The sequence below is a fragment of the Eriocheir sinensis genome, chromosome 58, assembly GCF_024679095.1.
Source record: "Eriocheir sinensis breed Jianghai 21 chromosome 58, ASM2467909v1, whole genome shotgun sequence".
Lineage (NCBI taxonomy): Eukaryota > Metazoa > Arthropoda > Malacostraca > Decapoda > Varunidae > Eriocheir > Eriocheir sinensis.
In genome coordinates, this window is record NC_066566.1 from 2,706,307 (window position 1) to 2,727,203 (window position 20,897).

General features: G+C 43.6%; 2 protein-coding genes across 3 annotated transcripts; one reads left to right on the top strand and one right to left on the bottom strand.

Moving 5' to 3' along the window:
• The first annotated feature begins 1,428 nt into the window (after window positions 1–1,428).
• LOC126985038 (serine protease HTRA2, mitochondrial-like) lies at window positions 1,429–18,808 on the top strand. Of its 2 annotated transcripts, none has more exons than XM_050839289.1 (7): window positions 1,429–1,557; window positions 11,843–12,305; window positions 13,574–13,700; window positions 14,385–14,471; window positions 15,272–15,466; window positions 16,313–16,463; window positions 18,173–18,808. In XM_050839289.1, exons 1-7 carry the CDS (start codon window positions 1,524–1,526, stop codon window positions 18,511–18,513), a joined length of 1,398 nt encoding a protein of 465 aa, XP_050695246.1. In that variant the 5' UTR covers window positions 1,429–1,523; the 3' UTR covers window positions 18,514–18,808. The 2 variants fall into 2 exon arrangements, with proteins under 2 accessions (XP_050695246.1, XP_050695247.1); XM_050839290.1 differs by lacking the exon at window positions 1,429–1,557 and adding an exon at window positions 10,463–10,632.
• Window positions 3,718–4,789, bottom strand: LOC126985039 (uncharacterized). The gene has a single exon (XM_050839291.1). It carries the CDS (start codon window positions 4,359–4,361, stop codon window positions 3,795–3,797), a length of 567 nt encoding a protein of 188 aa, XP_050695248.1. The 5' UTR covers window positions 4,362–4,789; the 3' UTR covers window positions 3,718–3,794.
• Window positions 18,809–20,897: the final 2,089 nt, after the last annotated feature.

A 20,897-nucleotide genomic window follows, 5' to 3' on the forward strand; every position in this document is an offset into this window, starting at 1 on the left:
TCATTTTATCCTATTACCCATGAACAACTGCCTCCCACCACACATTTTCAGGTTCCTCTCTCTTCAGGTCGCGAGTTACGGCGCAGCAAAATGTACTGCACCGGAGGCCATGTGTCTGTTGAATAAGATTATCTACGCTTGTTTGTTTTTACAGAAAAGTTGTTGCTTTTTCCTTATTGTGAAACTAAAGTCTTGTCTTTCTTCCATGTGATTTGGTCTTTGGGAGAGGAGAGAATGGGATCTCCAAATATTTACCTGTTCCAGTGTGTTTTCCTTGTCGAGAACACCGGCCGCCGCCTCCACCTGTGTGGGAGGCTAATCACTCTTGCTCTCCGCCCCCCGCGCGGCCCGACCTGAGCTGACACTAATCTGGCCGGCTGGGCGCCAAACTTAATATTTACTTACCTCTCCTGATGGTCTTTACACTACAAAGTGGCCGCCACGACGCCCTCTGCGACCCCTCCGGCGCAGCGGGGATGGCGGGGAAACTCATTAGTGGCCCGGGAAGTGACACTACCGCGCCGCGCCCCGGGGGACCACGAGTCTAGGGGGCACGACACTCACTGGTGCATGCTGCAAGGAATGGTTGATACTTGTTTGTGCAGTAAGGAGGCCACCCCGAAGACTGAACATATCAATACCTTTGCTAGGAATACAGACGCTATAAAGTGTAAACATGAAGGTAGTTGATGAAGTAAGAAGGTAAATGAAGTGTATAAACATGTGAAATAACTAAGTACACCACCACCACCACTGCCCCACCCCATTACCGTCACCACTCCAAGCAGCCGCCCCCAGGTAGATCCCATCCGTGGGGAGAGGGGATGGTGATAGGGCGGGGCGCCAGACCATCACACCGACCTCTCATCCTTCATTAACCTGTAATTATACCTTCACTAAAACAGTTCCCGGCCCGTACCCACAACCACCTGGTCTTAATGACAGGTGCTAAACCCAGTGGGGGAGGAAGGAGGGAGGGAGGCTGGATCGAGGGGCAGGGGAGAGGAAGGAGGGAGGGAGGCTTGATTGAGGGGCAGGGGGCAGGAATGATGGATCTCTCTTCCCACCCCCGCTAAGCATCAAGGGAAGGGTCGGCCAAATATTCCCTTTTCTCTGGACAATGCCAAAAACACATAGACGAGAGGACGCGTTGAACAATTAACAAAGAAAACTTACGCCTTATATTGCCCCAGTATTGTCAAAAGTTTCAGGACACGAGAGACAGAGAGAGAGATTGTTCACACACGCACACACAATCATATAGAGTATCGGATTTACACACGAAGATTTTTTTTATCGAGTGATTTGTACTGTTCCATAATAAAAGAAGGCCTTGCTGGGGGTCACTCATCCCAAGGCAGCCGTGAGTCACTTTAAATCTCCCGCCCGAGCCATGTTTTAAATTGTTTGTTTACGTCACGTGATGGCGGGGCCGAGTGTGTCTGTGCGGGGCTTTTCTGTTTATTGTGCTTTCTACGAGGCGGCCGTCAATCAGCAGGGTCTGGAGGGCCACTAAGGCAGCGATGAACACTTCAGGAGCACACCGTGGGAGCCGAGGTACTATATCATCTTCCTTTTGCAGTGACAGCGAGGAAACGTCGGGCAGCCCACCAACTCGATGCTATAGGACTTTTTCTCTTCCCGTGTCCTTCCTCTACTGTCTATCGTAGTGTACTGATTGTTTTGCTTACATATATTTAACTCAGCTCCATTGGACGCGCTTAATGTGTTTCGTTGTTTTAATCTCACCCCTCGTGTGTATATGTGAGTTAATATTCTGAAAGGCTGAGAGGTGAAGGGCTGCCTGGCGGGGTCACGTTTAACAATTCTGCGGCTTTTTTTATATATATTTTTTTTTATAGCCTATACAGCGACCCAAGGCACCAGACAACCTCTTTATTCTTGCTAGACAAAAGATGAATGAGTATTAATTGAAACAGAAAACATAGCGACTGCGTAAAGGAATTGGAAGGTGGATATAAGTTCGTAAATTGCACTCCGAGTAAGATCACCACTCGCCATAAGCCTACTCAGGGACGTTAAAGTAAGCCATGCGAGTCATTAGCAAGCCTATATTACTGTGTCGTCAGTGCCCGGTTGTTAGTTTTGTATGTTATTCCCTCTCTCAGTTTCGGCTCCTCCTTCCACAAGTTCTAGTCATCCTCAAAAGTGAATTAAAAACTATATATGTTGTGTCTTCAGTCCCGTAAGTTATAGCAAGCCACTTTATTGATCTCATGTACTTTACCTCTATTATGTAATTGTGTGATAGAGGGCAAAAAACAGCAGATTAAATAAAAATATATATAAGTAGCCTTAGGAGTGACCCGTGGATATTGTAATAGAATGCAAAAGACAGCAATCCCGTTTTACAGACAACCGAAAGACCAGGAAACAGGCATAAGAACATAGGGAAACTGCAAAAAACATAGGGAAACTGCAAAAAAATATAGGGAAACTGCAAAGAACATAGGGAAACTGCAAAAAAATATAGGGAAACTGCAAAGAACATAGGGAAACTGCAAAAAAATATAGGGAAACTGCAAAGAACATACGGAAACTGCAGGCGATTCGAAGCACAGAGAAACTTGGTGGTTTGTGAAGTTGTGACCCCAAGCATCACACGACCTCCTTTCCTCTCTGTAAGGGGTAGTTATCATATTTATCGAAGACTGAGGTACCAATAAACAAGCAGAACAAAAGCTTAGGACTTGCTTGTCTTGCGTGCTATGCCGGCCTTTCAGCTCACCACCAAGTCACCAATCACGTCACTTCATAAGATATTAAAAAAAACGTACGTAAGTAGAGTTTCCTGGTAACTATCATCACGAGAATGCTTATTATGTGCGTGGTTTGCCTTTTAACTGCAGTCAACTAAATCATCAATCAAACTGTCAACAATTTACTGGATATTTATAGAAAAAACGAGGAAAATAAAAAAAAATACCCTTCGTAGCGACTATAATAGAGGCACGAGTTATATTAGTAGATAGCGTGCCTGTCAACTTTACTCAACCGGTAATTCATCAGGCCATCTCCCACTCTCCCTTATTCATAGAAAGAGAACCGAGAGAACAGTAAATAAAGAGTGTTCCCAAAGACTATTAAAGCCTGGGAACAGTGTGCCTTTACCCTCAGACAACCATTCCATCCATCACTGTCACGTCAGCTCAGTGGACATTCATAGGAAATGGGAAAACACGAAACAATGAGGTGGTCCGAGGTGAGGCGTGGGGCGGTGAGGTTCAGGGGGAGGGACTCGATGCTCCCACGAAGACTTAATCCAGGAGAGGGATTAAGACAGCCGGGCATCCTGTGGGATTTAAAGGGCTTGTGTACTGCTAATGTATTGAAGATGGATTATGGAGCCGCCTTGAAGCTCTGAGGGAGATGTAAAATGCGAGTATTTACCTGAGAATTTTTTTTTCTTTTCTTCCAATTTTGTTAATTGTACTGCCCATGTCTTTCTCCTGTAGCATGGATATTCTTCCTATCATCCTTACCACTTCCAAGCCATTCCATGAGTGTATATCTTGTCTTTGTGTGTATGAGAGAGAGAGAGAGAGAGAGAGAGAGAGAGAGAGAGAGAGAGAATGTGTGTTTAAGGTTATATTTTGACTAAAAGATTAAAATAGATAGTTAAATAGTTTATTAAATAACAGAAGAATCATGGAAATATTTACAAAAACATTATCAAACGTCTAAGACTATCACAGGCATCAATAAATAAAATAAAAGCCGCCATTAGAGGCTTGACGGCGACACACACACACACACACACACGTACACACACTTCAGCTGGAGGCAAAGCGTGGGGGCGGCGCGGTACCCTGGTCACTATACAGGATGGGACTGAAGGCGCCGCTGAAGGAGCTGCACCCCGCACTGTATCCCGCAGCAGCAGACGTCCCAGTGCTGTAGACGGAGGCGCTGGCGTAGTCGTTGCTGTAAGATAGGGAGGAGCCACCGTAGCTCTGCCCGGCGTCGTGCTGGCTGCCCCCGAAGCCGAGAGAGAAGCCTGCGGGGGTCATGATGCTCCTGGAGTCCTGCGGCACGTACTCGGGGTAGGATTGGGGCGGCGACATGCTGTAGGCGTCGCTGAAGCTCATGTGCTCGACGGGGCTGTCTGGGGGACTCTCGGAATCGGTGTCGGACTGAAGCGTGTCCTGCAGGTCGCTGATGTAGTCGATGACGTGTTGTATCAGCTCCAGCTTGGACACTTTGCGGTTCTTGGGACACTGCGGCACCAGGTCCTTCAGCTTGTCCATGTAGCGATGCATCTCCACGGAGTTCTCGGACCCTTTGGCAGCGAGGGCGGCGGCCATAGCGGCGGCTACACGTTCCTGGCAGAAGCTGTTCATGGTGATGGCGTGTGGCTGGTGACTGGTGAGGAGAGGAAGGTGTGTGTCAGTGTGTGTGTCCTCGAGTCCTTCTCCTTGGCCTGCAAAGTGTGAGTGTGGTGCTGAGCGTCCAGTGCGGGACCTTATAAGCCGGAGGTCAGCGTCAGGCGGGGCAGACTGTGGCGGGGCGGCGCGTGACGTGTCCACACCTGATAGGGTGACCCGGAAACCCTTTGGGACCCGCGGCCCACGATAATCACCCTGTGACCCAGGATGCCGCCGCACCGCGCAGGATGAAACGAAATTCCAAACACGGAAGACATATTATTTTACTTTCATTATTTGTTAGAACTTGGGGAGAACATGTGGAAGGAACGAACGAGATTGAGAGGAGCGAAACTAACACAACATAACACACAGCACATCTGCGTATCATTTTCATGGCTTACTAAAACTTGTAAAAATAAGGATCAATACTGAGATGAACGAAACTAATCCAGCCAAGCAATGGAAATCTAGAAATATATGAGCCACATTCATGGTTACCTAAAACTAAGAAAGGCTCATACTGCCCATTCTATAATATTAAGTCTACATACTTTTTTTTTAGGAGAATGAGCGTCACACAAGAGGAAGGTGTGTGTGTGTGTGTGTGTGTGTGTGTGTGTGTGTGTGTGTGTGTGTGTGTGTGTGTGTGTGTGACCATGTTCTCCCTCACTGAAAGACCGAGATGACAATGAGTAACAATGAACGTATCCACACCATGATTTTGTGAACGTGTGTGTGTGTGTGTGTGTCATTATAGAGCGTGTTCACCTTGTCGACCTATAATTGACTCCCTCCACATTCTCAAACATGTCAGGGATTACACACACTCACCTTTGATAAGACTTTCGTAGTAGTTGTGGTTATTTCCATGGGTAATTTTATGAGGTTAGAGACGTCTGCTGGTCCTCGTCTTTACCATAGCAGCGAAGGAAAGACATTTTGAGTTCAGTGAGGTTTTCTCGTATGTACTTAACTAATACAATGGCTGATGATGAATCTTCTTCCCTCGTTTTAACCGTTTCTTCTTTGTTTTTGCGGAGGAGACAAACCAAGGGCCGAACATTCTTCCTTTTGATACCGGGAAAAATGGCACTCCTGTAAGACTTGTAGAAAACGATACCGAGAGATTACAAGTTTAATATTTTTGGGGCACTCCTGTAAGACTTGTAGAAAACGATACCGAGAGATTACAAGTTTAATATTTTCGATACCGAGAGATTACAAGTTTAATATTTTGGGGCACTCCTGTAAGACTTGTAGAAAACGATACCGAGAGATTACAAGTTTAATATTTTGGGGGCACTCCTGTAAGACTTGTAGAAAACGATACCGAGAGATTACAAGTTTAATATTTTAAACGATACCGAGAGATTACAAGTTACTCTAATATTTTGGGGGCACTCCTGTAAGACTTGTAGAAAACGATACCGAGAGATTACAAGTTTAATATTTTGGGGGCACTCCTGTAAGACTTGTAGAAAACGATACCGAGAGATTACAAGTTTAATATTTTGGGGCACTCCTGTAAGACTTGTAGAAAACGATACCGAGAGATTACAAGTTTAATATTTTGGGGGCACTCCTGTAAGACTTGTAGAAAACGATACCGAGAGATTACAAGTTTAATATTTTTGGGGCACTCCTGTAAGACTTGTAGAAAACGATGCCGAGAGGTATTAAGTTACTCTAATATTTACAGATGTTACTGAGCGTTATCGGGGAAAGGAGTGAGTCAGATCTAGGAGCTGGAAACCGAGCCCCGGAGTACCGTGTGAGGGAAGATTATTAGTTATTCTTTTTTTATTATTTCTCATCGCTACCACTATTTCTGAGGGTCATTGGGAAGAGTGAGTCAGATTTTAGGAGGTGGAAATCGATCCCTAGAGTATTGTGTGAGGGGAGATTATAAGTTATTCTTTTTTTTATTTATTTTTTGTTATCGCTACCACTACTTCTGAGGGCTATTGGGAGAGTGAGTTAGATTTTAGGAGCTGGAAGACAAACCACCAGTAAACTAATTACGTATTGCCCCCCCCCCCTCCCCCCCCCTTCCAAGAAAGAGGGACGTTACGGTGCATGCGGTAAATGTAACAAAATAATAGGACTTTAGGATAGTTTAAGGATGTGTGAGAAAGAGAAATATGAAAAAAAAGGAAAGAAAAAAAAATGACCGAGACACCAAGATAGTGAGACGTTATATAATACAATGCAGACAGTAAACAGACAGGACTTAAGGTTTTAGGGATTAAGGAAGTGAGAGAATGACGAAAACGAGGAAGAAAATATGCATGAAAATTATATATGAGAAAAAAGGGGAAAAAAATGATCGAGACTCCAAGAAAGTGAAACGTTACGGTGAATGCGGTAAATACAACGAACTAATAGGACTTTAGGATAGTTTAAGGAAGTGTGAGAAAGATAAATATGAACAAAAGGAAAGAAAAAAAATGACCGAGACACCAAGAAAGTGAGATGTTATATATATATTTTTTCTTTTACAGCAGAGGAGTGCAAGGGCGTAAAAAAAAGAAAACAATATGAAAAAAAAGCCCGCTACTTACTGCTCCTAGGATAGTTTAAGGAAGTGTGAGAAAGAGAAATATGAAAAAAAAACTGACACAGACACGAAAAAAGTGAGATGTTATATATATTTTTTTACAGCAGAGAAGTGAAGAGAAGCCTTGAAAAAAATATGAAAAAAATGTGTGAATAAAAAGGGAGGAACGAGAGGAGGAGGACCTGAGAAGCGATACAAAGGTCGGTATTTTCAAACGCTTCTGCCTCTCACGTCAACTATTTCCAAAGGCCGAAAAAGAAATTAATCGGGTTTACATGAGTGTTTTTCCACGCTCAGGGTACAGAAGAAGAGTCAGACTACTACTAGGGATACACAACTACCCACGGAAATGCTCAATGCGCCTACGGAAGCCTTGTCAAATACGTGTGTTTGAGCGCCGAGATGTTTGAGAATACGGCCCAAAGGTCAAAAGAAGAAGAAGAAGGAGCAAGTCTCTGGCCAAGAGCAGAAAACAAATATGGAGTATGCGTCCTTGTCCTCCGTTGTCCCTCCCACCAAGAATGTGCTGAGCCTAAATTGCACCTTTGTTTACATGACTCGTCGCGGGCAGCCTCAGAGTATTAATCCATGTTAAATATTTGGTATTGGAAAGCAGCCGTGAATGGCGTTGTTTATTTTTAGGGTCAGCGCCTCGCCTCGCCGCCCCTCGCTGGACACCCGCCCCTGGCCGCGGTGACTACAGTGGCGGGCCGCGGGCCATTAAGGTCTCAGGGGGACACCTGCGAGGACTGGCAGTGAGTTTTAATTAAAGGGAACAAGGCGGCGTCTTAAGCGTCTCCTTGGCGGCCATCATGAGCTCATCTTCCTGCCACGCACAAAGAATACACAGGGCGGAGAGCAGGGCCGTGGGAAGCGCGCGACGTCAAGCCAGCAGGAACAGTAGCAGCGTCCCTGTGTAGCCTACTGCTGCAAGATGAAACACGTCCTGCAGTGGACTGGTAATGGCTGATGCATGGTGATGATAACTCCCCTACACTCCCAGCGCAGCCTGAAGTAATGAGGTGGAGAGGGAGGATAATAAGAGGGGGGAATAGAAAAGAGGGAAGAGGAGGAGGAGGGGGAAGCGGGGCAGGGCAGGAAGAGGAGGAGTGCTGAGACCCATCTCGTGCGTCTCTCATTAACATCCTGACCCCGCCTGACCTGACAAGGGTCATCGGCGGGTCCCCAGGGGCCGGCACACAGTGTCTCACCGTTCCGAGGTAAATGATGCGAAAGCTGAGGAAAGTGACAGCTTGCGAGGTTGTGTTCACTCAGGCAGACTCCGATTGATTAGAGCAAATTGTTTGCTTTGAAGACCCGCCGTGGCCGAGATCAAGGACGAGCGTTGTGTTCCGTTGTGGAGACGAGAAGCGATAGTTAATAAAATTAGGAGTGATAAATTGAAAGGAATGGCAGGGACACGCATTCCTTAGCAAGAGGATGACGTGTCAGTGTAATTTCCGCCCTACACGTGAGTCACATCTTTGGTTCTGGTGCGGGCTGTGCCGGCGCCCTTCCCTTCCAGGCACACTCCTGCAATGGCCCCCCACTCATAACATTATGCATGCCGTAAAGCGCCACATCTGGACCACCTTCTGGGCCTCCTTTCAGCTTTATTTAGATCTTGCTTTCAGCCTGGGCGTCTCCGGTGCCCGCCGAGCGATGATTCCACATTTTTTTTCTTTTGCCTCTTATTGATTCAAACTCAGACCAGGAAAAAACAGAAAATAAATCGAATTTATGGAGTTGTTCTTATGTTCACATCCTGAACGGGTGAAGAACAATATTAACAAGTTCATCATCACCTCCGTCGAGCCCTGAGCGTGTGCGTGTGTGAGGAGCCAGGGAGGCCACGCGGCGGGAATGTTTGTAGAGGTGCACAGGCGTGCCGTGCTCACGCGTGTATAAAATTAATAGGGTTCAATTAACTATCTAGTATGGATATTAATTTAATGTTATATTCTGTAATTTATACACTTCTCCTGTTTATCTATGCATACATATGCCACTGGACGAAATATAATTATTAGTAGTAGTGTCATTCTTCTTCTTCTTCTTATTCTTATTCTTATTCTTCCTATTATTATTATTATTATTATTATTATTATTATTATTATTATTATTATTATTATTATTATTATTATTATTATTATTATTATTATTATCATTATTATTATTATTATTATTATTATTATTATTATTATTATTATTATTATTATCATTATTATTATTATCATTCATATTATTATTATTATCATTATCATTATAAGTCAAAAACAAGACAAGTTGAATGTTACCCAGCACCGGAAGCAAACCAATGCGTTGGCGCCGTTATTAGTATTAGTATTATGCAAATATGTTTTGTAGGCGGCGAGATGGCTGCCTTGCTGTGTGTTCAATGTTCCGCTCGCCGTGTGCAGCACCCGCTGCCTGGACCCTGGGACTCTGCCGTGGCGGGGCTCCGTGCGCAGGGGTGCCACGCGTCGCGACAGGTGTTGCCGGGAACAGGAACACAGAGAACAGAAGAACAGAGGAGGAAGGTGGAGAAATAAATGTCTTGAGAGTTGCTTTGAGGGCGGACTTGTCTGCGCCCTCATAAACCCTCCATCGCGCCGCCCCAGCCCATTATCTTTGCTCCGCTGTAAATCCCTTGCATTGTTCCAACTCAGAGCCGTGACCTGGGTGACCTGGACTGACCGCGTGACCACCACCACCGCCCCGGCGCCAGTCCGTCTGAGCGGCGCTCCCACACAATGGAGACTGCCCCGAGGCGGGTCCCCGCGCCCGCCCCCGCGCCAGCCCCCCACAAGCCCCTTCGTGTGCCACAACGAGGAGCCTGCGACCCTGATCGCCTTGGTGGCCCACTTTGTTTCCGTGGATATTAAATTTTTTTTTTTTTTTTTTTTCCCTCAGTGTAATGCGTTTGATACCGAGTTTGCGCCTTGGGTATAATGGGGAATCAAGTTCTCTCTCTCTCTCTCTCTCTCTCTCTCTCTCTCTCTCTCTCTCTCTCTCTCTCTCTCTCTCTCTCTCTCTCTCTCTCTCTCACACACACACACACACGCACACACACACACACTCCGAAACGATAGCTCCGATAGCTCAGTCAGTTAAAGCTCTGCGCTGCCAGGCTTCGCGGCCTGGCAGGGGGAGGTTCGAGCCCCACTCAGACCGGGATTTTTCAGCTGACAAGGAGTGGTTACTGTCCCTCCTTGAACAAGCGGGATGGGGTGTGTGGTGTGTGTGAGCCTTGCTCTTTTCCTTCACAGAACATGGGATGTTTCTGCTGTGTGTGTGTGTGTGTGTGTGTGTTCATCGTCTTTTCACGTACCCCTTTGATCTATGCTGCGTACCCCAGTTTGGACAACACTGTTCTAGAGGTTACTGAAGAAATGGTGGTGGTCCAGGGGGAGGTTGTGGAATATAAGAAAGAGGTGGCTGAGGCTGAGGGAGAGGTTATGGAGGATGGGGAAGAGGTTGTGGAGGTCGAGGAGGAGGAGGAGGAGGTTGTTGGGGTTTACAAAACAAAGGATAGTAAAAAGTGACGCAACACACAGTACGCCGCCGTTGCCAAGGATGAATCACCAGCCACACACACACACACACGTAAACAGACAGACAGCGAACGTTCGGGGCGAGGGGTGGACGGGACGGCAGAACTTCTCTTCCGCCGTCGAGTCATGCGGGGTAGATACTGTTCCTAACTATTCTTAGACAAATTTAAGTTTCTAGAACAAGCCGAGGGTGTCTTCTGTAAGTACTCTGTCACGTTGCAGTGTGAGGGTGGTGGGGAGCAGGTGACAGGGTGCTGGGCCGCCCGTGTTAGGTAAGAACACCCAACATGCAGTGTGGTCATGAGGCCAACAAAGAAACACGTCTCGGGGACATGGGGCCGAGGCTAGCACATCTTCAAAACCCGTGGGGTAAAGTGTAACAGGTTATGTATTCGAGAAAATTATGTAAGTGCAGTGGTTAGCGTCCCTAGCCACGAATCTGCAGGTCTGGGTTCGAATCCTGGCGTTCCAGTTGGCATGCAGCCCACCCAGCTGTTCATCCTTCCTTTCGGGATGGTCAGTAAATATGTACTGGTAAGTCTGGGGAAGGTAAACTGTGGTAACCTGAATAGTACACTTGCCCTGTGCCGGGTCAGTGGGTTCTCTCCCACCACAGGCTCAAAGAGCCAGCGGGACAGAGATGAACACCACTGCCCCGTGCAGCTGTGGCGTATGCTCCTAACTTTACTAAACCAGTAACACAGCCTTGCCTAACTACTTAGTAATCTACCTCCACTAAATCAGCCCCACTGGTTGGGGTGGCTCAGCTTGTGAGAGCAATCACGGCAGTGGCAGTAATATTCATATTCTTGTCCCCTTGTCGTGTTTCCCCGCGTCCTCCTATTTCTGGCCGTCCTTTTTGTTTGCAAACCAAAAGGCAGATTGCTATTAACACAGATCCATGTATGCAGCTGGTCGGGTAAGACAATTTTGTCCTTTGAAAATCACAAGATGCTATTTCCCGTTAATTTACTGGATGGCCAGAAATAGGAGGATGCAGAGAAACACGATGCCCTCAAGTACAGTAACCTTACTCTCACCAACACTTACTTTCAACTTTTTCCTCTTACACACCTTGTCAATTTCATCTATAATCCTCTTCAGCATTCCTTCACTTTCTGCCAACACTATCATCTGCAGATAGGCCTGCCACCATGGACATCTTCATATTTCTCACTTTCAGACTTATACAAATTTACCTATTTTAGGACATTAATCCAAAATGTGTAGCATTAAGCTAGATGTAATTTTTTCACCTTTTTTCCCAGTAAGATAGATAACAAGCCCCTGGCTGCACAGTTTGCATTTACTTCATTAGTGTTTAACATAACAATACTTCACAGGTCTGTGGGCCTACACAGTCTGGCTGCAGGAAAGGAGGAGGGTAACAAGTCAGCTGATGTTGTGCAATCGCTTGTCAGCTTCCTTGGCTACCCGAGGTGCTGGGGCTCAAGTGGTTAATAGTGATGTGGTCCAAACACAAGAGGGTTTTACCAGACACAATGCTGATTCAAAAAACAAGTCTTTCATGTACACCATTGCGGGGTTTGGAGCCGGCATTATTATCAGTGCAATACTGAAGGCTCACTATGATGAATGGACAAAAAGCAAGAAGCCTCTCTTCCACATCCTGCCTTCCATCAGTGCTGCAAGTCCTTTCTCCGTCAACCCAGCACTGGATGTCAATAACAATGAAACCCAGCCTGCCACAACCCTCAGCAAGAGGATCAGCCACAACTTCATTGCTGACGCAGTTGAAAAAGCATCAGACAAAGTCGTGTACATAGACATTAGGGATCATCGAAGGTATGTTTGGCAGAGAGTGATTTATGTTTTATCTTGGCTTGCACATACTGAAACTTTTGCTTAATGTTCATCATATATATCATGATTCATCACTCATCATAAGATGTTTCTTAAGGTCCCCCAGTTCCATCTTTTTATATTCTTTAAACATCCTGAGTTTTCTGGATAAAAAAAATTGTTTTAAGCATTTTTGTTTGAGTGAAGTGAGTTTGTTTCAAGTTTCAGGCACATATATTTTACATATAGATATGTATATTTATTCTCTTTTGTAGTAATATTTCATATTGTAATTGACATAACATATATTGTAAGAGATTTCTTTTTAAAGTGAATGAAGTGCACAACATAACTTTAAATTTACAAGTCCATTATATTTCCTGATGTATGGCTGTCCATCATTCAATAAGTTGTGCCCCATCTTAGTTAGGTCTTCATGGAAGTAATGAATCCCTAAATACCATAATTTATATATAGTTATGTAGCTCTAATGCACTGTTTCGTCCTGAGACTCCTTTGAGGGAGCAGCAAGAGCAGAGGAGTCCCCAATTTATATTAATTAACTCCTTGTCTACAACATAACCCTCCCCTCTTCCAACCTCTCTCCTTCATGTTTTCCTCAAGCTTGTCAGACCACCTTGCTGGTGGTCTCCCTGTCACCTCCTTCCCTCATTTTTTACTCTTAATATATCTTCATTACTTACACCAAACCATCATATAAAACATTTTCCTCTAGTAACTCATTTCTACTGTACATATATTTGTGGATATTTCCATGCCCAAGTTTCAGATGCACAGGTCAAGATTAGAAGACCTTTTCTTTCCATAACACACTCTTTACCTCCATGATTACACTTCTAGCTCTCCTGATTCTCTTGATTGACCATATTTTGTCTTGCCTCTGTACAGTGGCGTCTGCAGTCATGCATCTTGATTTGTGGTGCGTGGGGACATACCACTGTACCACAGTCTTAAGGTTCTCTTCTCTTTGCCATTCTCAACTCATATTTTTAGTTGGTGGCCAGCCAGAATGTCTTGAATAGCTCTATTCCTGTTCTTTTACCAACTCTTTTTTGAAATTGTGTATGTCTGCTGGCATGGCAATGACTGACTGATTTCTTGAAGACTCTGGTTCTGTGTATTCTTGTGTATCAAAATACATAGTGAAAAATACAATAATTTCAACGTTGCATCCTTTTGCTTTACTAATGTATAAATACGTACTTCAAGATGTGCTAAACATACTAAAAGAAAATTCACCTTTCAATCAGGAGTCCCATCATGAGGGGTGGTGCACAGTCACTCTCCAATGGGTCAGGCTTCATCGTGTCAGAGGACGGCTTGATCCTCACAAACGCTCATGTTGTGACGAACAGACCGAGGTCCAGCACCATCATGGTAAGAATCACTGCATGTTCTGAACCGCTCATTCATTTTCCACTTGTCTCTTTGTAGTTACAGCACATATCATATACACAATATAAAAGTCAAATTTTATTAACAACTTTTAGGACCAAACTGTGTGTGTCTACTTTTACAAGGAGATTAAATTCCTCAGTCATAGATGTTATAACATATTAGGGATTGATTTTTACATGAGGTCAAATTTCACTGAGTAAATACCTTAGGTGGAAGATGTATTGAAAATAATGACTCTAAACAACTATTTTTTTTTTTTTTTTTTTTTTTTTTATTTTTTTATTTTTATCGCAGCCTATTGCGCCATTAGGCTTCCTCACTGGTGGGTCCTGATGGTCAGTCCAGCCCGTTGTGGCACAGGCAAGTGTTTCTAGTGGCACCATTTTGCATTGGCTCATACTGCCCCCCCGGAGCTCATCTTTGAGCCTCTCCTTGGAGAAGTTATCTAGAGTCTGGGTTGATAGATGGTCTTCAGGGCAGCATGTGGGTAGTCTTAGGCCACTCGGCGGTGACTGAAAAATCCCAGCTGTCACCGGCCAGGATTCGAACCGACGTCCCTCCTGTATTTCCCGAATGCGACGCCGGCACACTACCACTCAGTCATTTATTACAAGTAATTTCTTGATGCTGCACAGGTAATGTTAACTTCCCCATCTTGCGTAGGTGCGGCTGCATGATGGCTCGGAGTGCGAAGGCGTCGTTGAGGACATCGACGCCATCTCAGACTTGGCTCTCATCCGAGTAAAGCGGGTTTGTATTGATCTCTTATCAGTCTTCAGAAATCACAACTTCCTGACCACAGTCAAAACATTTCATGTATACAAATAAGAGAAACTTTAGATGAGCAATATTATAACATATTATAATATAGGCTTGCTGTTTGTGAAGCATTTATCTTAGTCTTATTAAAAGTAGCAATAATGTATGCAATCCCAGTTCTACCTGATGAGATCTATGGTGTCAGAAGCAGTCACGTCCATTTGTACAGGATAATATAGAGTACTATAGAGCAGAGCGTGTGAGTAATAAGGTCATGGAATGAGCCACAACAATCAGTGTTATGTGCAGTCTGTAGATATACTACTTAAGAAGAGCATTTGATCAGTAATATGAGAAGCAATAGGAATGTGTGCCAATGTCATTTGAAAGAGAGAGTATTATGTGTCAAGCATATTGTGATGAAATGGGTGAAATGTAATACATACAGGGATACTTTAGGCATGTGATGATGCAGAATAGTTTCCAAGCACATAGTTGGTGGTTGAATTACTACATCCATAGCCTTTACGGTGTTGCCATTTACTTGAGATTAACTTAGTTGGAAGATGAAGCCACCCTATCTGTGGGTTTGGCATCCACAACCTGGAACAAAACTCCATTTAATCAATGTTATAATGGGTTCACACATTAAAATTTAGCATAGTGAACAGCTTCCTTCACTTCAAAGTAGTTTAAACATTTGCATTCTCTTGTTCATTATTATTATTATATATTTATTTATTTTTATTTATTTTTTATTTTTTTAACTATGTGGGTATTTTGCCTTGCAGTCCAAACTCAGCCCAGCACCACTAGGCAAGTCAAGTGACCTGAGGCCGGGGGAGTTTGTAGCAGCTCTTGGCTCCCCATTGTCCCTGTGTAACACTGTGACAGCAGGGGTGGTGTCCTCCGTAGGGCGGGCCAGCAAGGAGCTAGGGCTGCGGGGGAGAGACATCCATTACATCCAGACTGATGCTGCAATTACTGTGAGTGTGTTGCTATCTGACGGGCATTGCAAGTAGCACAATGACATCAGCAAAATGACACTTTCCACCCTATCTATGCACACTGCATTGCTAACACAATAACACATCACATAATCCCTTTGTATAAGTATGTCATCATCATGATACATAAAGGCTTAATTATTATCATCATTAGAACCTTGTTTCCTCAGATAGTCAAGCCTTGAAAGACAAGACAATGTTTAGAATCGAAGGGAAAAGCTTGGTCAATGAGAAGGGGTAACATATACTCCCAGGTCTTTCTCTGCCTCTGTGGTGGATAGTGGAGTGTTTCCCATGTGGTATTGGTGTGCTGGATATCCCCTCCCAAGGTGCAGGACTTTACGTTTTTCCTCATTGAATTGTAGCAGCCACTTTTTTGTTCCATTCCTGTAGCTTGGTGATGTCTTCTTGCAGGAAATCCACAGTCAAGGGGTTAACACAGGTGCCTTAAATCCATATTGGCACCGAAATATATCCATAGAGAATCATGACTCAAATGAAGCTATTAAACTATTTCCCAAAAGCATCCTACTATAGTTGTAACACTATCATGCATGAACTTATAAATTGAAAAGATAACTCTAACCCTATTTCTTCCTATCTCCTGTAAAGGTAATTCTTTGTCTATTATTACCATCCCTTGCAGATCCATTGACTTAATAACCATATTCTTCCTAGTTGTGTCATAATTTTTGGCTTTATTCTACGACTTTTTTAATATATAATATCAAAGTTAACAGACGCGAATAAACTTTTCAATGTTATATTTTTCTCGTGGTTCTTCATTTCACTTATTTGCTTATTTATTTCCTTTTTTTTCTTCAGTTTGGTAACTCAGGCGGACCACTCATCAACATGGACGGAGAGGTGATTGGCATAAACTCAATGACAGTCACCTCAGGTATCTCATTTGCCATCCCCATCGACTACGCCAAAGACTTCATCGCTAGGGCAGAAAAGAAGAGAGCTGAACTAGGTAAGTCCTTACACTGTCTCTTGGGAATTTGGGCTCATTTAACCCGTCCGCTGCGATTGGCACGGATTTTGCCTTCACTGGTAGCCTGGTAACATAAACTCCCTGGTCTTTCTCTGCCTCTGTGGTGGATTGTGGGGTGTTTCCCATGTGGTATTGTTATGCAGGATTTCCCCTCCCAAGATGCATGACTTTACATTTTTCTTTATTGAATTGTAGCAGCCACTTTTTGTTCCATTCCTGTTGCTTGGTGATGTCTTCTTGTAGGAAATCTGCAGTCAAGGGGTAAAAGGGATCTCAGAATATTAAGACATTTAGTCCTGAGTTATCTTCAATCATTCAGCTTTTATAACCTCTTCCTCTTTGTATTTTCTTCATTTATCTAGTTTTCAAAATGGACAATCCTTATGAGAAATGTGAGTTAGGCTCCAAAAAGCTCCCACAGATAATGATTGTGTGAATAAAGGACAAAGTTTTCCAATATAAATAAAAGCACAATGGGATTATGTTCCAAGCATCTTTCTAACCCTTCCCCCCCTAATAAAATGTATATAAGAACACCTTATATTAGTAAGAATCGTAAAGTGATGTGTGATCTGTCTTACCAGCAATCCAGTAGTTTTTGTTTATTCAGCTGTCAAAAAGTTCCCCTCTCCATCCCATCATTTGTTTGATTTTTACCATTTCCATTCAGTACTATCAAGGTAAAATTATGTTTGATGAAGTTATAAAAAGTGATAGGTGGAAGGTCAGCTTATCATAATTATGTTGTCCCCAAGTCAGCACGTTATCTTAATTATTCCTCACTTTTTAACCCGGTAGCAGCAGGGATCATGTTTCTTAATGGTCCCTCTAAGTGAGAAAAATTGGAAAAAATCATCACTCACACAAACCATTTCATAATATATCTCCAGGGCCCGTGAGAGGGGGGTGAAGCTGGTATCTTTACACCAGGCCTGGTCAATCAACGGGCCAGCAAAAAATCTAAAAACCTGATCCCCAGTTAGATGGATATTCATACTAAATGGTAGGGCCCAATAATGACACTAGTAGTAGGGCCCAGGCAGTGTGGTATATATCAAAGCATTTGTGATCAGTTTGGGTTATATCATGGCACAAATTTGGCATGTCGCTGCTACACGGTCAAACCACAAATTTGACCCATTGCTGCTACCGGGTGAACTCCCCATTACCTCTCTCTCTCTCCTTCTTGGCACATTTTCCCTGTTATGTGTTCCTTATACAGCATAAGTAATAATGTAAATATGATTTTTCCACAGCAGAATGTTGTATAAGCCATTCTGAGATTTCCAAGGCTGACCAGAGCAGTGATAGGCAGAAAGAACATATTAGTAAAAGGGACACAGGACAGACTCTCCCTTATGTCAGTGGGTCTCATTCTTCAAAGATTATTAGCCTTACCACAATTGCAGGCTCCTTTAAATATATATACTTTTTGTCTTATTGTTTCTCGAGTACAGTATTTTTATAGTAGGACATATTTCTGTTTCTTTTACACTACCTACATGATTGTTTTAGTCATAACAAAATGTTCTTGTAATATAATGTCTTAGTCATTTGAGTCACATAGTATAAAAGAGAATTTGCAAACTGTACACTGAACCTGAGGGAGGACGCAGAAGAGCATCCACCATCACTGTAGGGTATGGATAAAGGAAGTTGTGACATGTGAGCCTGTATCTTCCTTCCAGCCAAGTATCCTGAGCCCCAAGGACCTGACCGCCGCCGCTACCTGGGAATCACCATGCTCACCCTCACTCCGTCCATCATTCAAGAGCTCCAGTCACGAGGGAGTGTGCCCCAACACATACCCCCAGATCTTGCTCATGGCATACTGATTTGGAAGATCGTGGTGGGCTCGCCTGCGTACCAGGCAGGGCTGCAGCCGGGAGACATCATCACGCACATCAATAACCATGAAGTACAGTCATCTCGGGCTGTGTACAAGTTTCTGGAGGGGAGAGGGGAGCTAAACATGACTGTCCTTCGTAATGGTCAGCGGTATTTTGTCAGTGTGGTCCCCGAAGAGTGATGGTTGAGGTGTTCAATATTAATCACTTAAGGACACACACACACACACACACACACACAAGCACACATTTAATTACTTACTGAATTGTCATCTCCCTCATCATTAACACACACACAAGACTGAATTAGATCTCAGTTCTGATAAATTGAGTTTTTGTGATACTTGAGTACTTCCATCAAGCAAAGTTGTGACATTTCTTAAGAATGCATAGTATTAGTATTTCTCAATTTTTAATAGAAATGTATTTAAGGTTACAAAGTGACCAGTATTGTGATATGAAATGCAGAGTTTGTAATGGATGTTTTTATAATCCTTTTGTGTTAATATTGTAGCTGCAGGAAGGACAGGGTTAGGAGGAAGCAAGATACCAGACACTGAATATGAGGAAACAGTAAGTTTGCATCAAAGAAAAAAAAAAGTGATTTAGTACATATGACAATAAACAACTGCTTCTGTCCTTTCAAATACAACATGTGGACATTATATTTTATTTGAGTGAATCTCAAATAAGGTTAAGGGAAGGTTAATAAGTCGTGCAGTTTGTCAGTATTAATGAAAAATTATCTTTAACCCGGTAGCTGAGGGGATCATGTTTCTTAAAGGTCCCTCTAAGCGAGAAAAATTAGAAAAAATCATCACTCACACAAACCATTTCATAATATATATCAATGCATTTGTGATCAGTTTATGCATCATCTATTTTGGGGGGTTTATATCATGGCAAAAATGTGGCCCGTCGCTGGTACACGGTAAAGCCACAAATTTGGACCGTCGCTGCTACCGGGTTAAGACAATCATGATTATTACACATACTAAGAAATGCTGTCATCCAGCATTTCATGATTAACAAATATATTTGTATACAACATCCTATATCAATCCCAAGCATGATTTGAGCCTTTTATATGTTGGTTAGAATTGAAGGGAATGAAGAATCCCCTGAATTAGATAGCTGAGACCATCTTGCTCTCACCAAAAGGCGCTCTCTGTCACAGGCCAAGCACCACCAGACCCACAGCTAGGTCGCCTTCCTGATTAGGATGTCATGTCATTGCCAACCATCATATTTTGGAAAGTCACTTATCTGTTTGAACTGAATATGAATAGTCCATTACTGGTTATTTTGACAAGATAGTTAATAGCTGTACATACCAAGCTTATTATAGACTGAAAGATGTTTGTTGAATATCAAACAGTTACATGTGACATTCACAAAAAGAAATGTAAGTAGGCCTACATGGGGTAATATCTCTCTCTCTCTCTCTCTCTCTCTCTCTCTCTCTCTCTCTCTCTCTCTCTCTCTCTCTCTCTCTCTCTCTCTCTCTCTCTCTCTCTCTCTCTCTCTCTCTCTCTCTCTCTCGTAGTTATTTATACATTTTAATACTGTCATCTCTCTCTCTCTCTCTCTCTCTCTCTCTCTCTCATTCTCTCTCATAGTTATTTATACATCTTAATACTGTCATCTCTCTCTCTCTCTCTCTCTCTCTCTCTCTCTCTCTCTCTCTCTCTCTCTCTCTCTCTCTCTCTCTCTCTCTCTCTCTCTCTCTCTCTCTCTCTCTCTCTCTCTCTCTCTCTCTCTCTCTCTCATAGTTATTTATACATTTTAATACTGCCATCATCAATGTGTGCAAGGTGTTTCAGTGTGCCGTCAGCCCGTCCCGTGGGTCTGTCTGCTGGGTTACGAGCCGAGTGCTAAGGGGAATGGATCCAGCCGCCCAGAAATTGGCTTATCTTGGAAGGAAGCCTTTGAGGAGGAGGGGAGCGTCGTGCCGGGCGCTGGTTCTGCTGACCCACATTTTTGGGCCGGTTTTGTCAAGCTGAGAAAAGTTTGACAGGTAAAGAAAGGCTGGACGAGGCCTCTGGAGATGTACGTCAGATGTAATGTCAATGTATACCGGCGGAGAAATGAAAGTTTTGTTTTGTGTGTGGATATTGATTGGTACTTCGGTGACTACTCATATTCGCTTCCTGTAAACATAAAACATCGATAAAACTGCAGTCTCATAATAGTTTGTGGCACGGCATGGGAGTGTCCGAAGGGCGTGAGTGGCCTCGACGTGGGACACCATTGTGGCAGCCCGGGGGAGGCACAGCGACACGCCATTGGCTCATTATGTCTGTATTTATCTGTCTGTAATAATTTAATCAAGAGCGTGGAGCATAAGGACGTTAGCATAAGGCGAGGATCCGGGCATGAAGTCAGTTGTCAGATTATCGTACTCAGAACATCGTATTTTCTGTTTTTTCTGACTCATGACTATTGCAAAGAAATAACAATAATTACAGATTTTAACGATAACTATATATGACCCTCGTTATTAATTAAGGTGGGGATGACAGTTTTGAGTTGGAAATCGACAAATATAAGAGGCTGGATACGACAA

Bases quoted from the DNA above. Each gene is read 5' to 3' on its own strand.
- LOC126985038 (XM_050839289.1), top strand. From the start codon at position 1,524: ATGAACACTTCAGGAGCACACCGTGGGAGCCGAG. The intron at 1,558-11,842 runs GTACTATATCAT...AATACTTCACAG, and splicing joins AGCACACCGTGGGAGCCGAG to GTCTGTGGGCCTACACAGTC. The intron at 12,306-13,573 runs GTATGTTTGGCA...CCTTTCAATCAG, and splicing joins GACATTAGGGATCATCGAAG to GAGTCCCATCATGAGGGGTG.
- LOC126985039 (XM_050839291.1), bottom strand. From the start codon at position 4,361: ATGAACAGCTTCTGCCAGGAACGTGTAGCCGCCGCTATGGCCGCCGCC.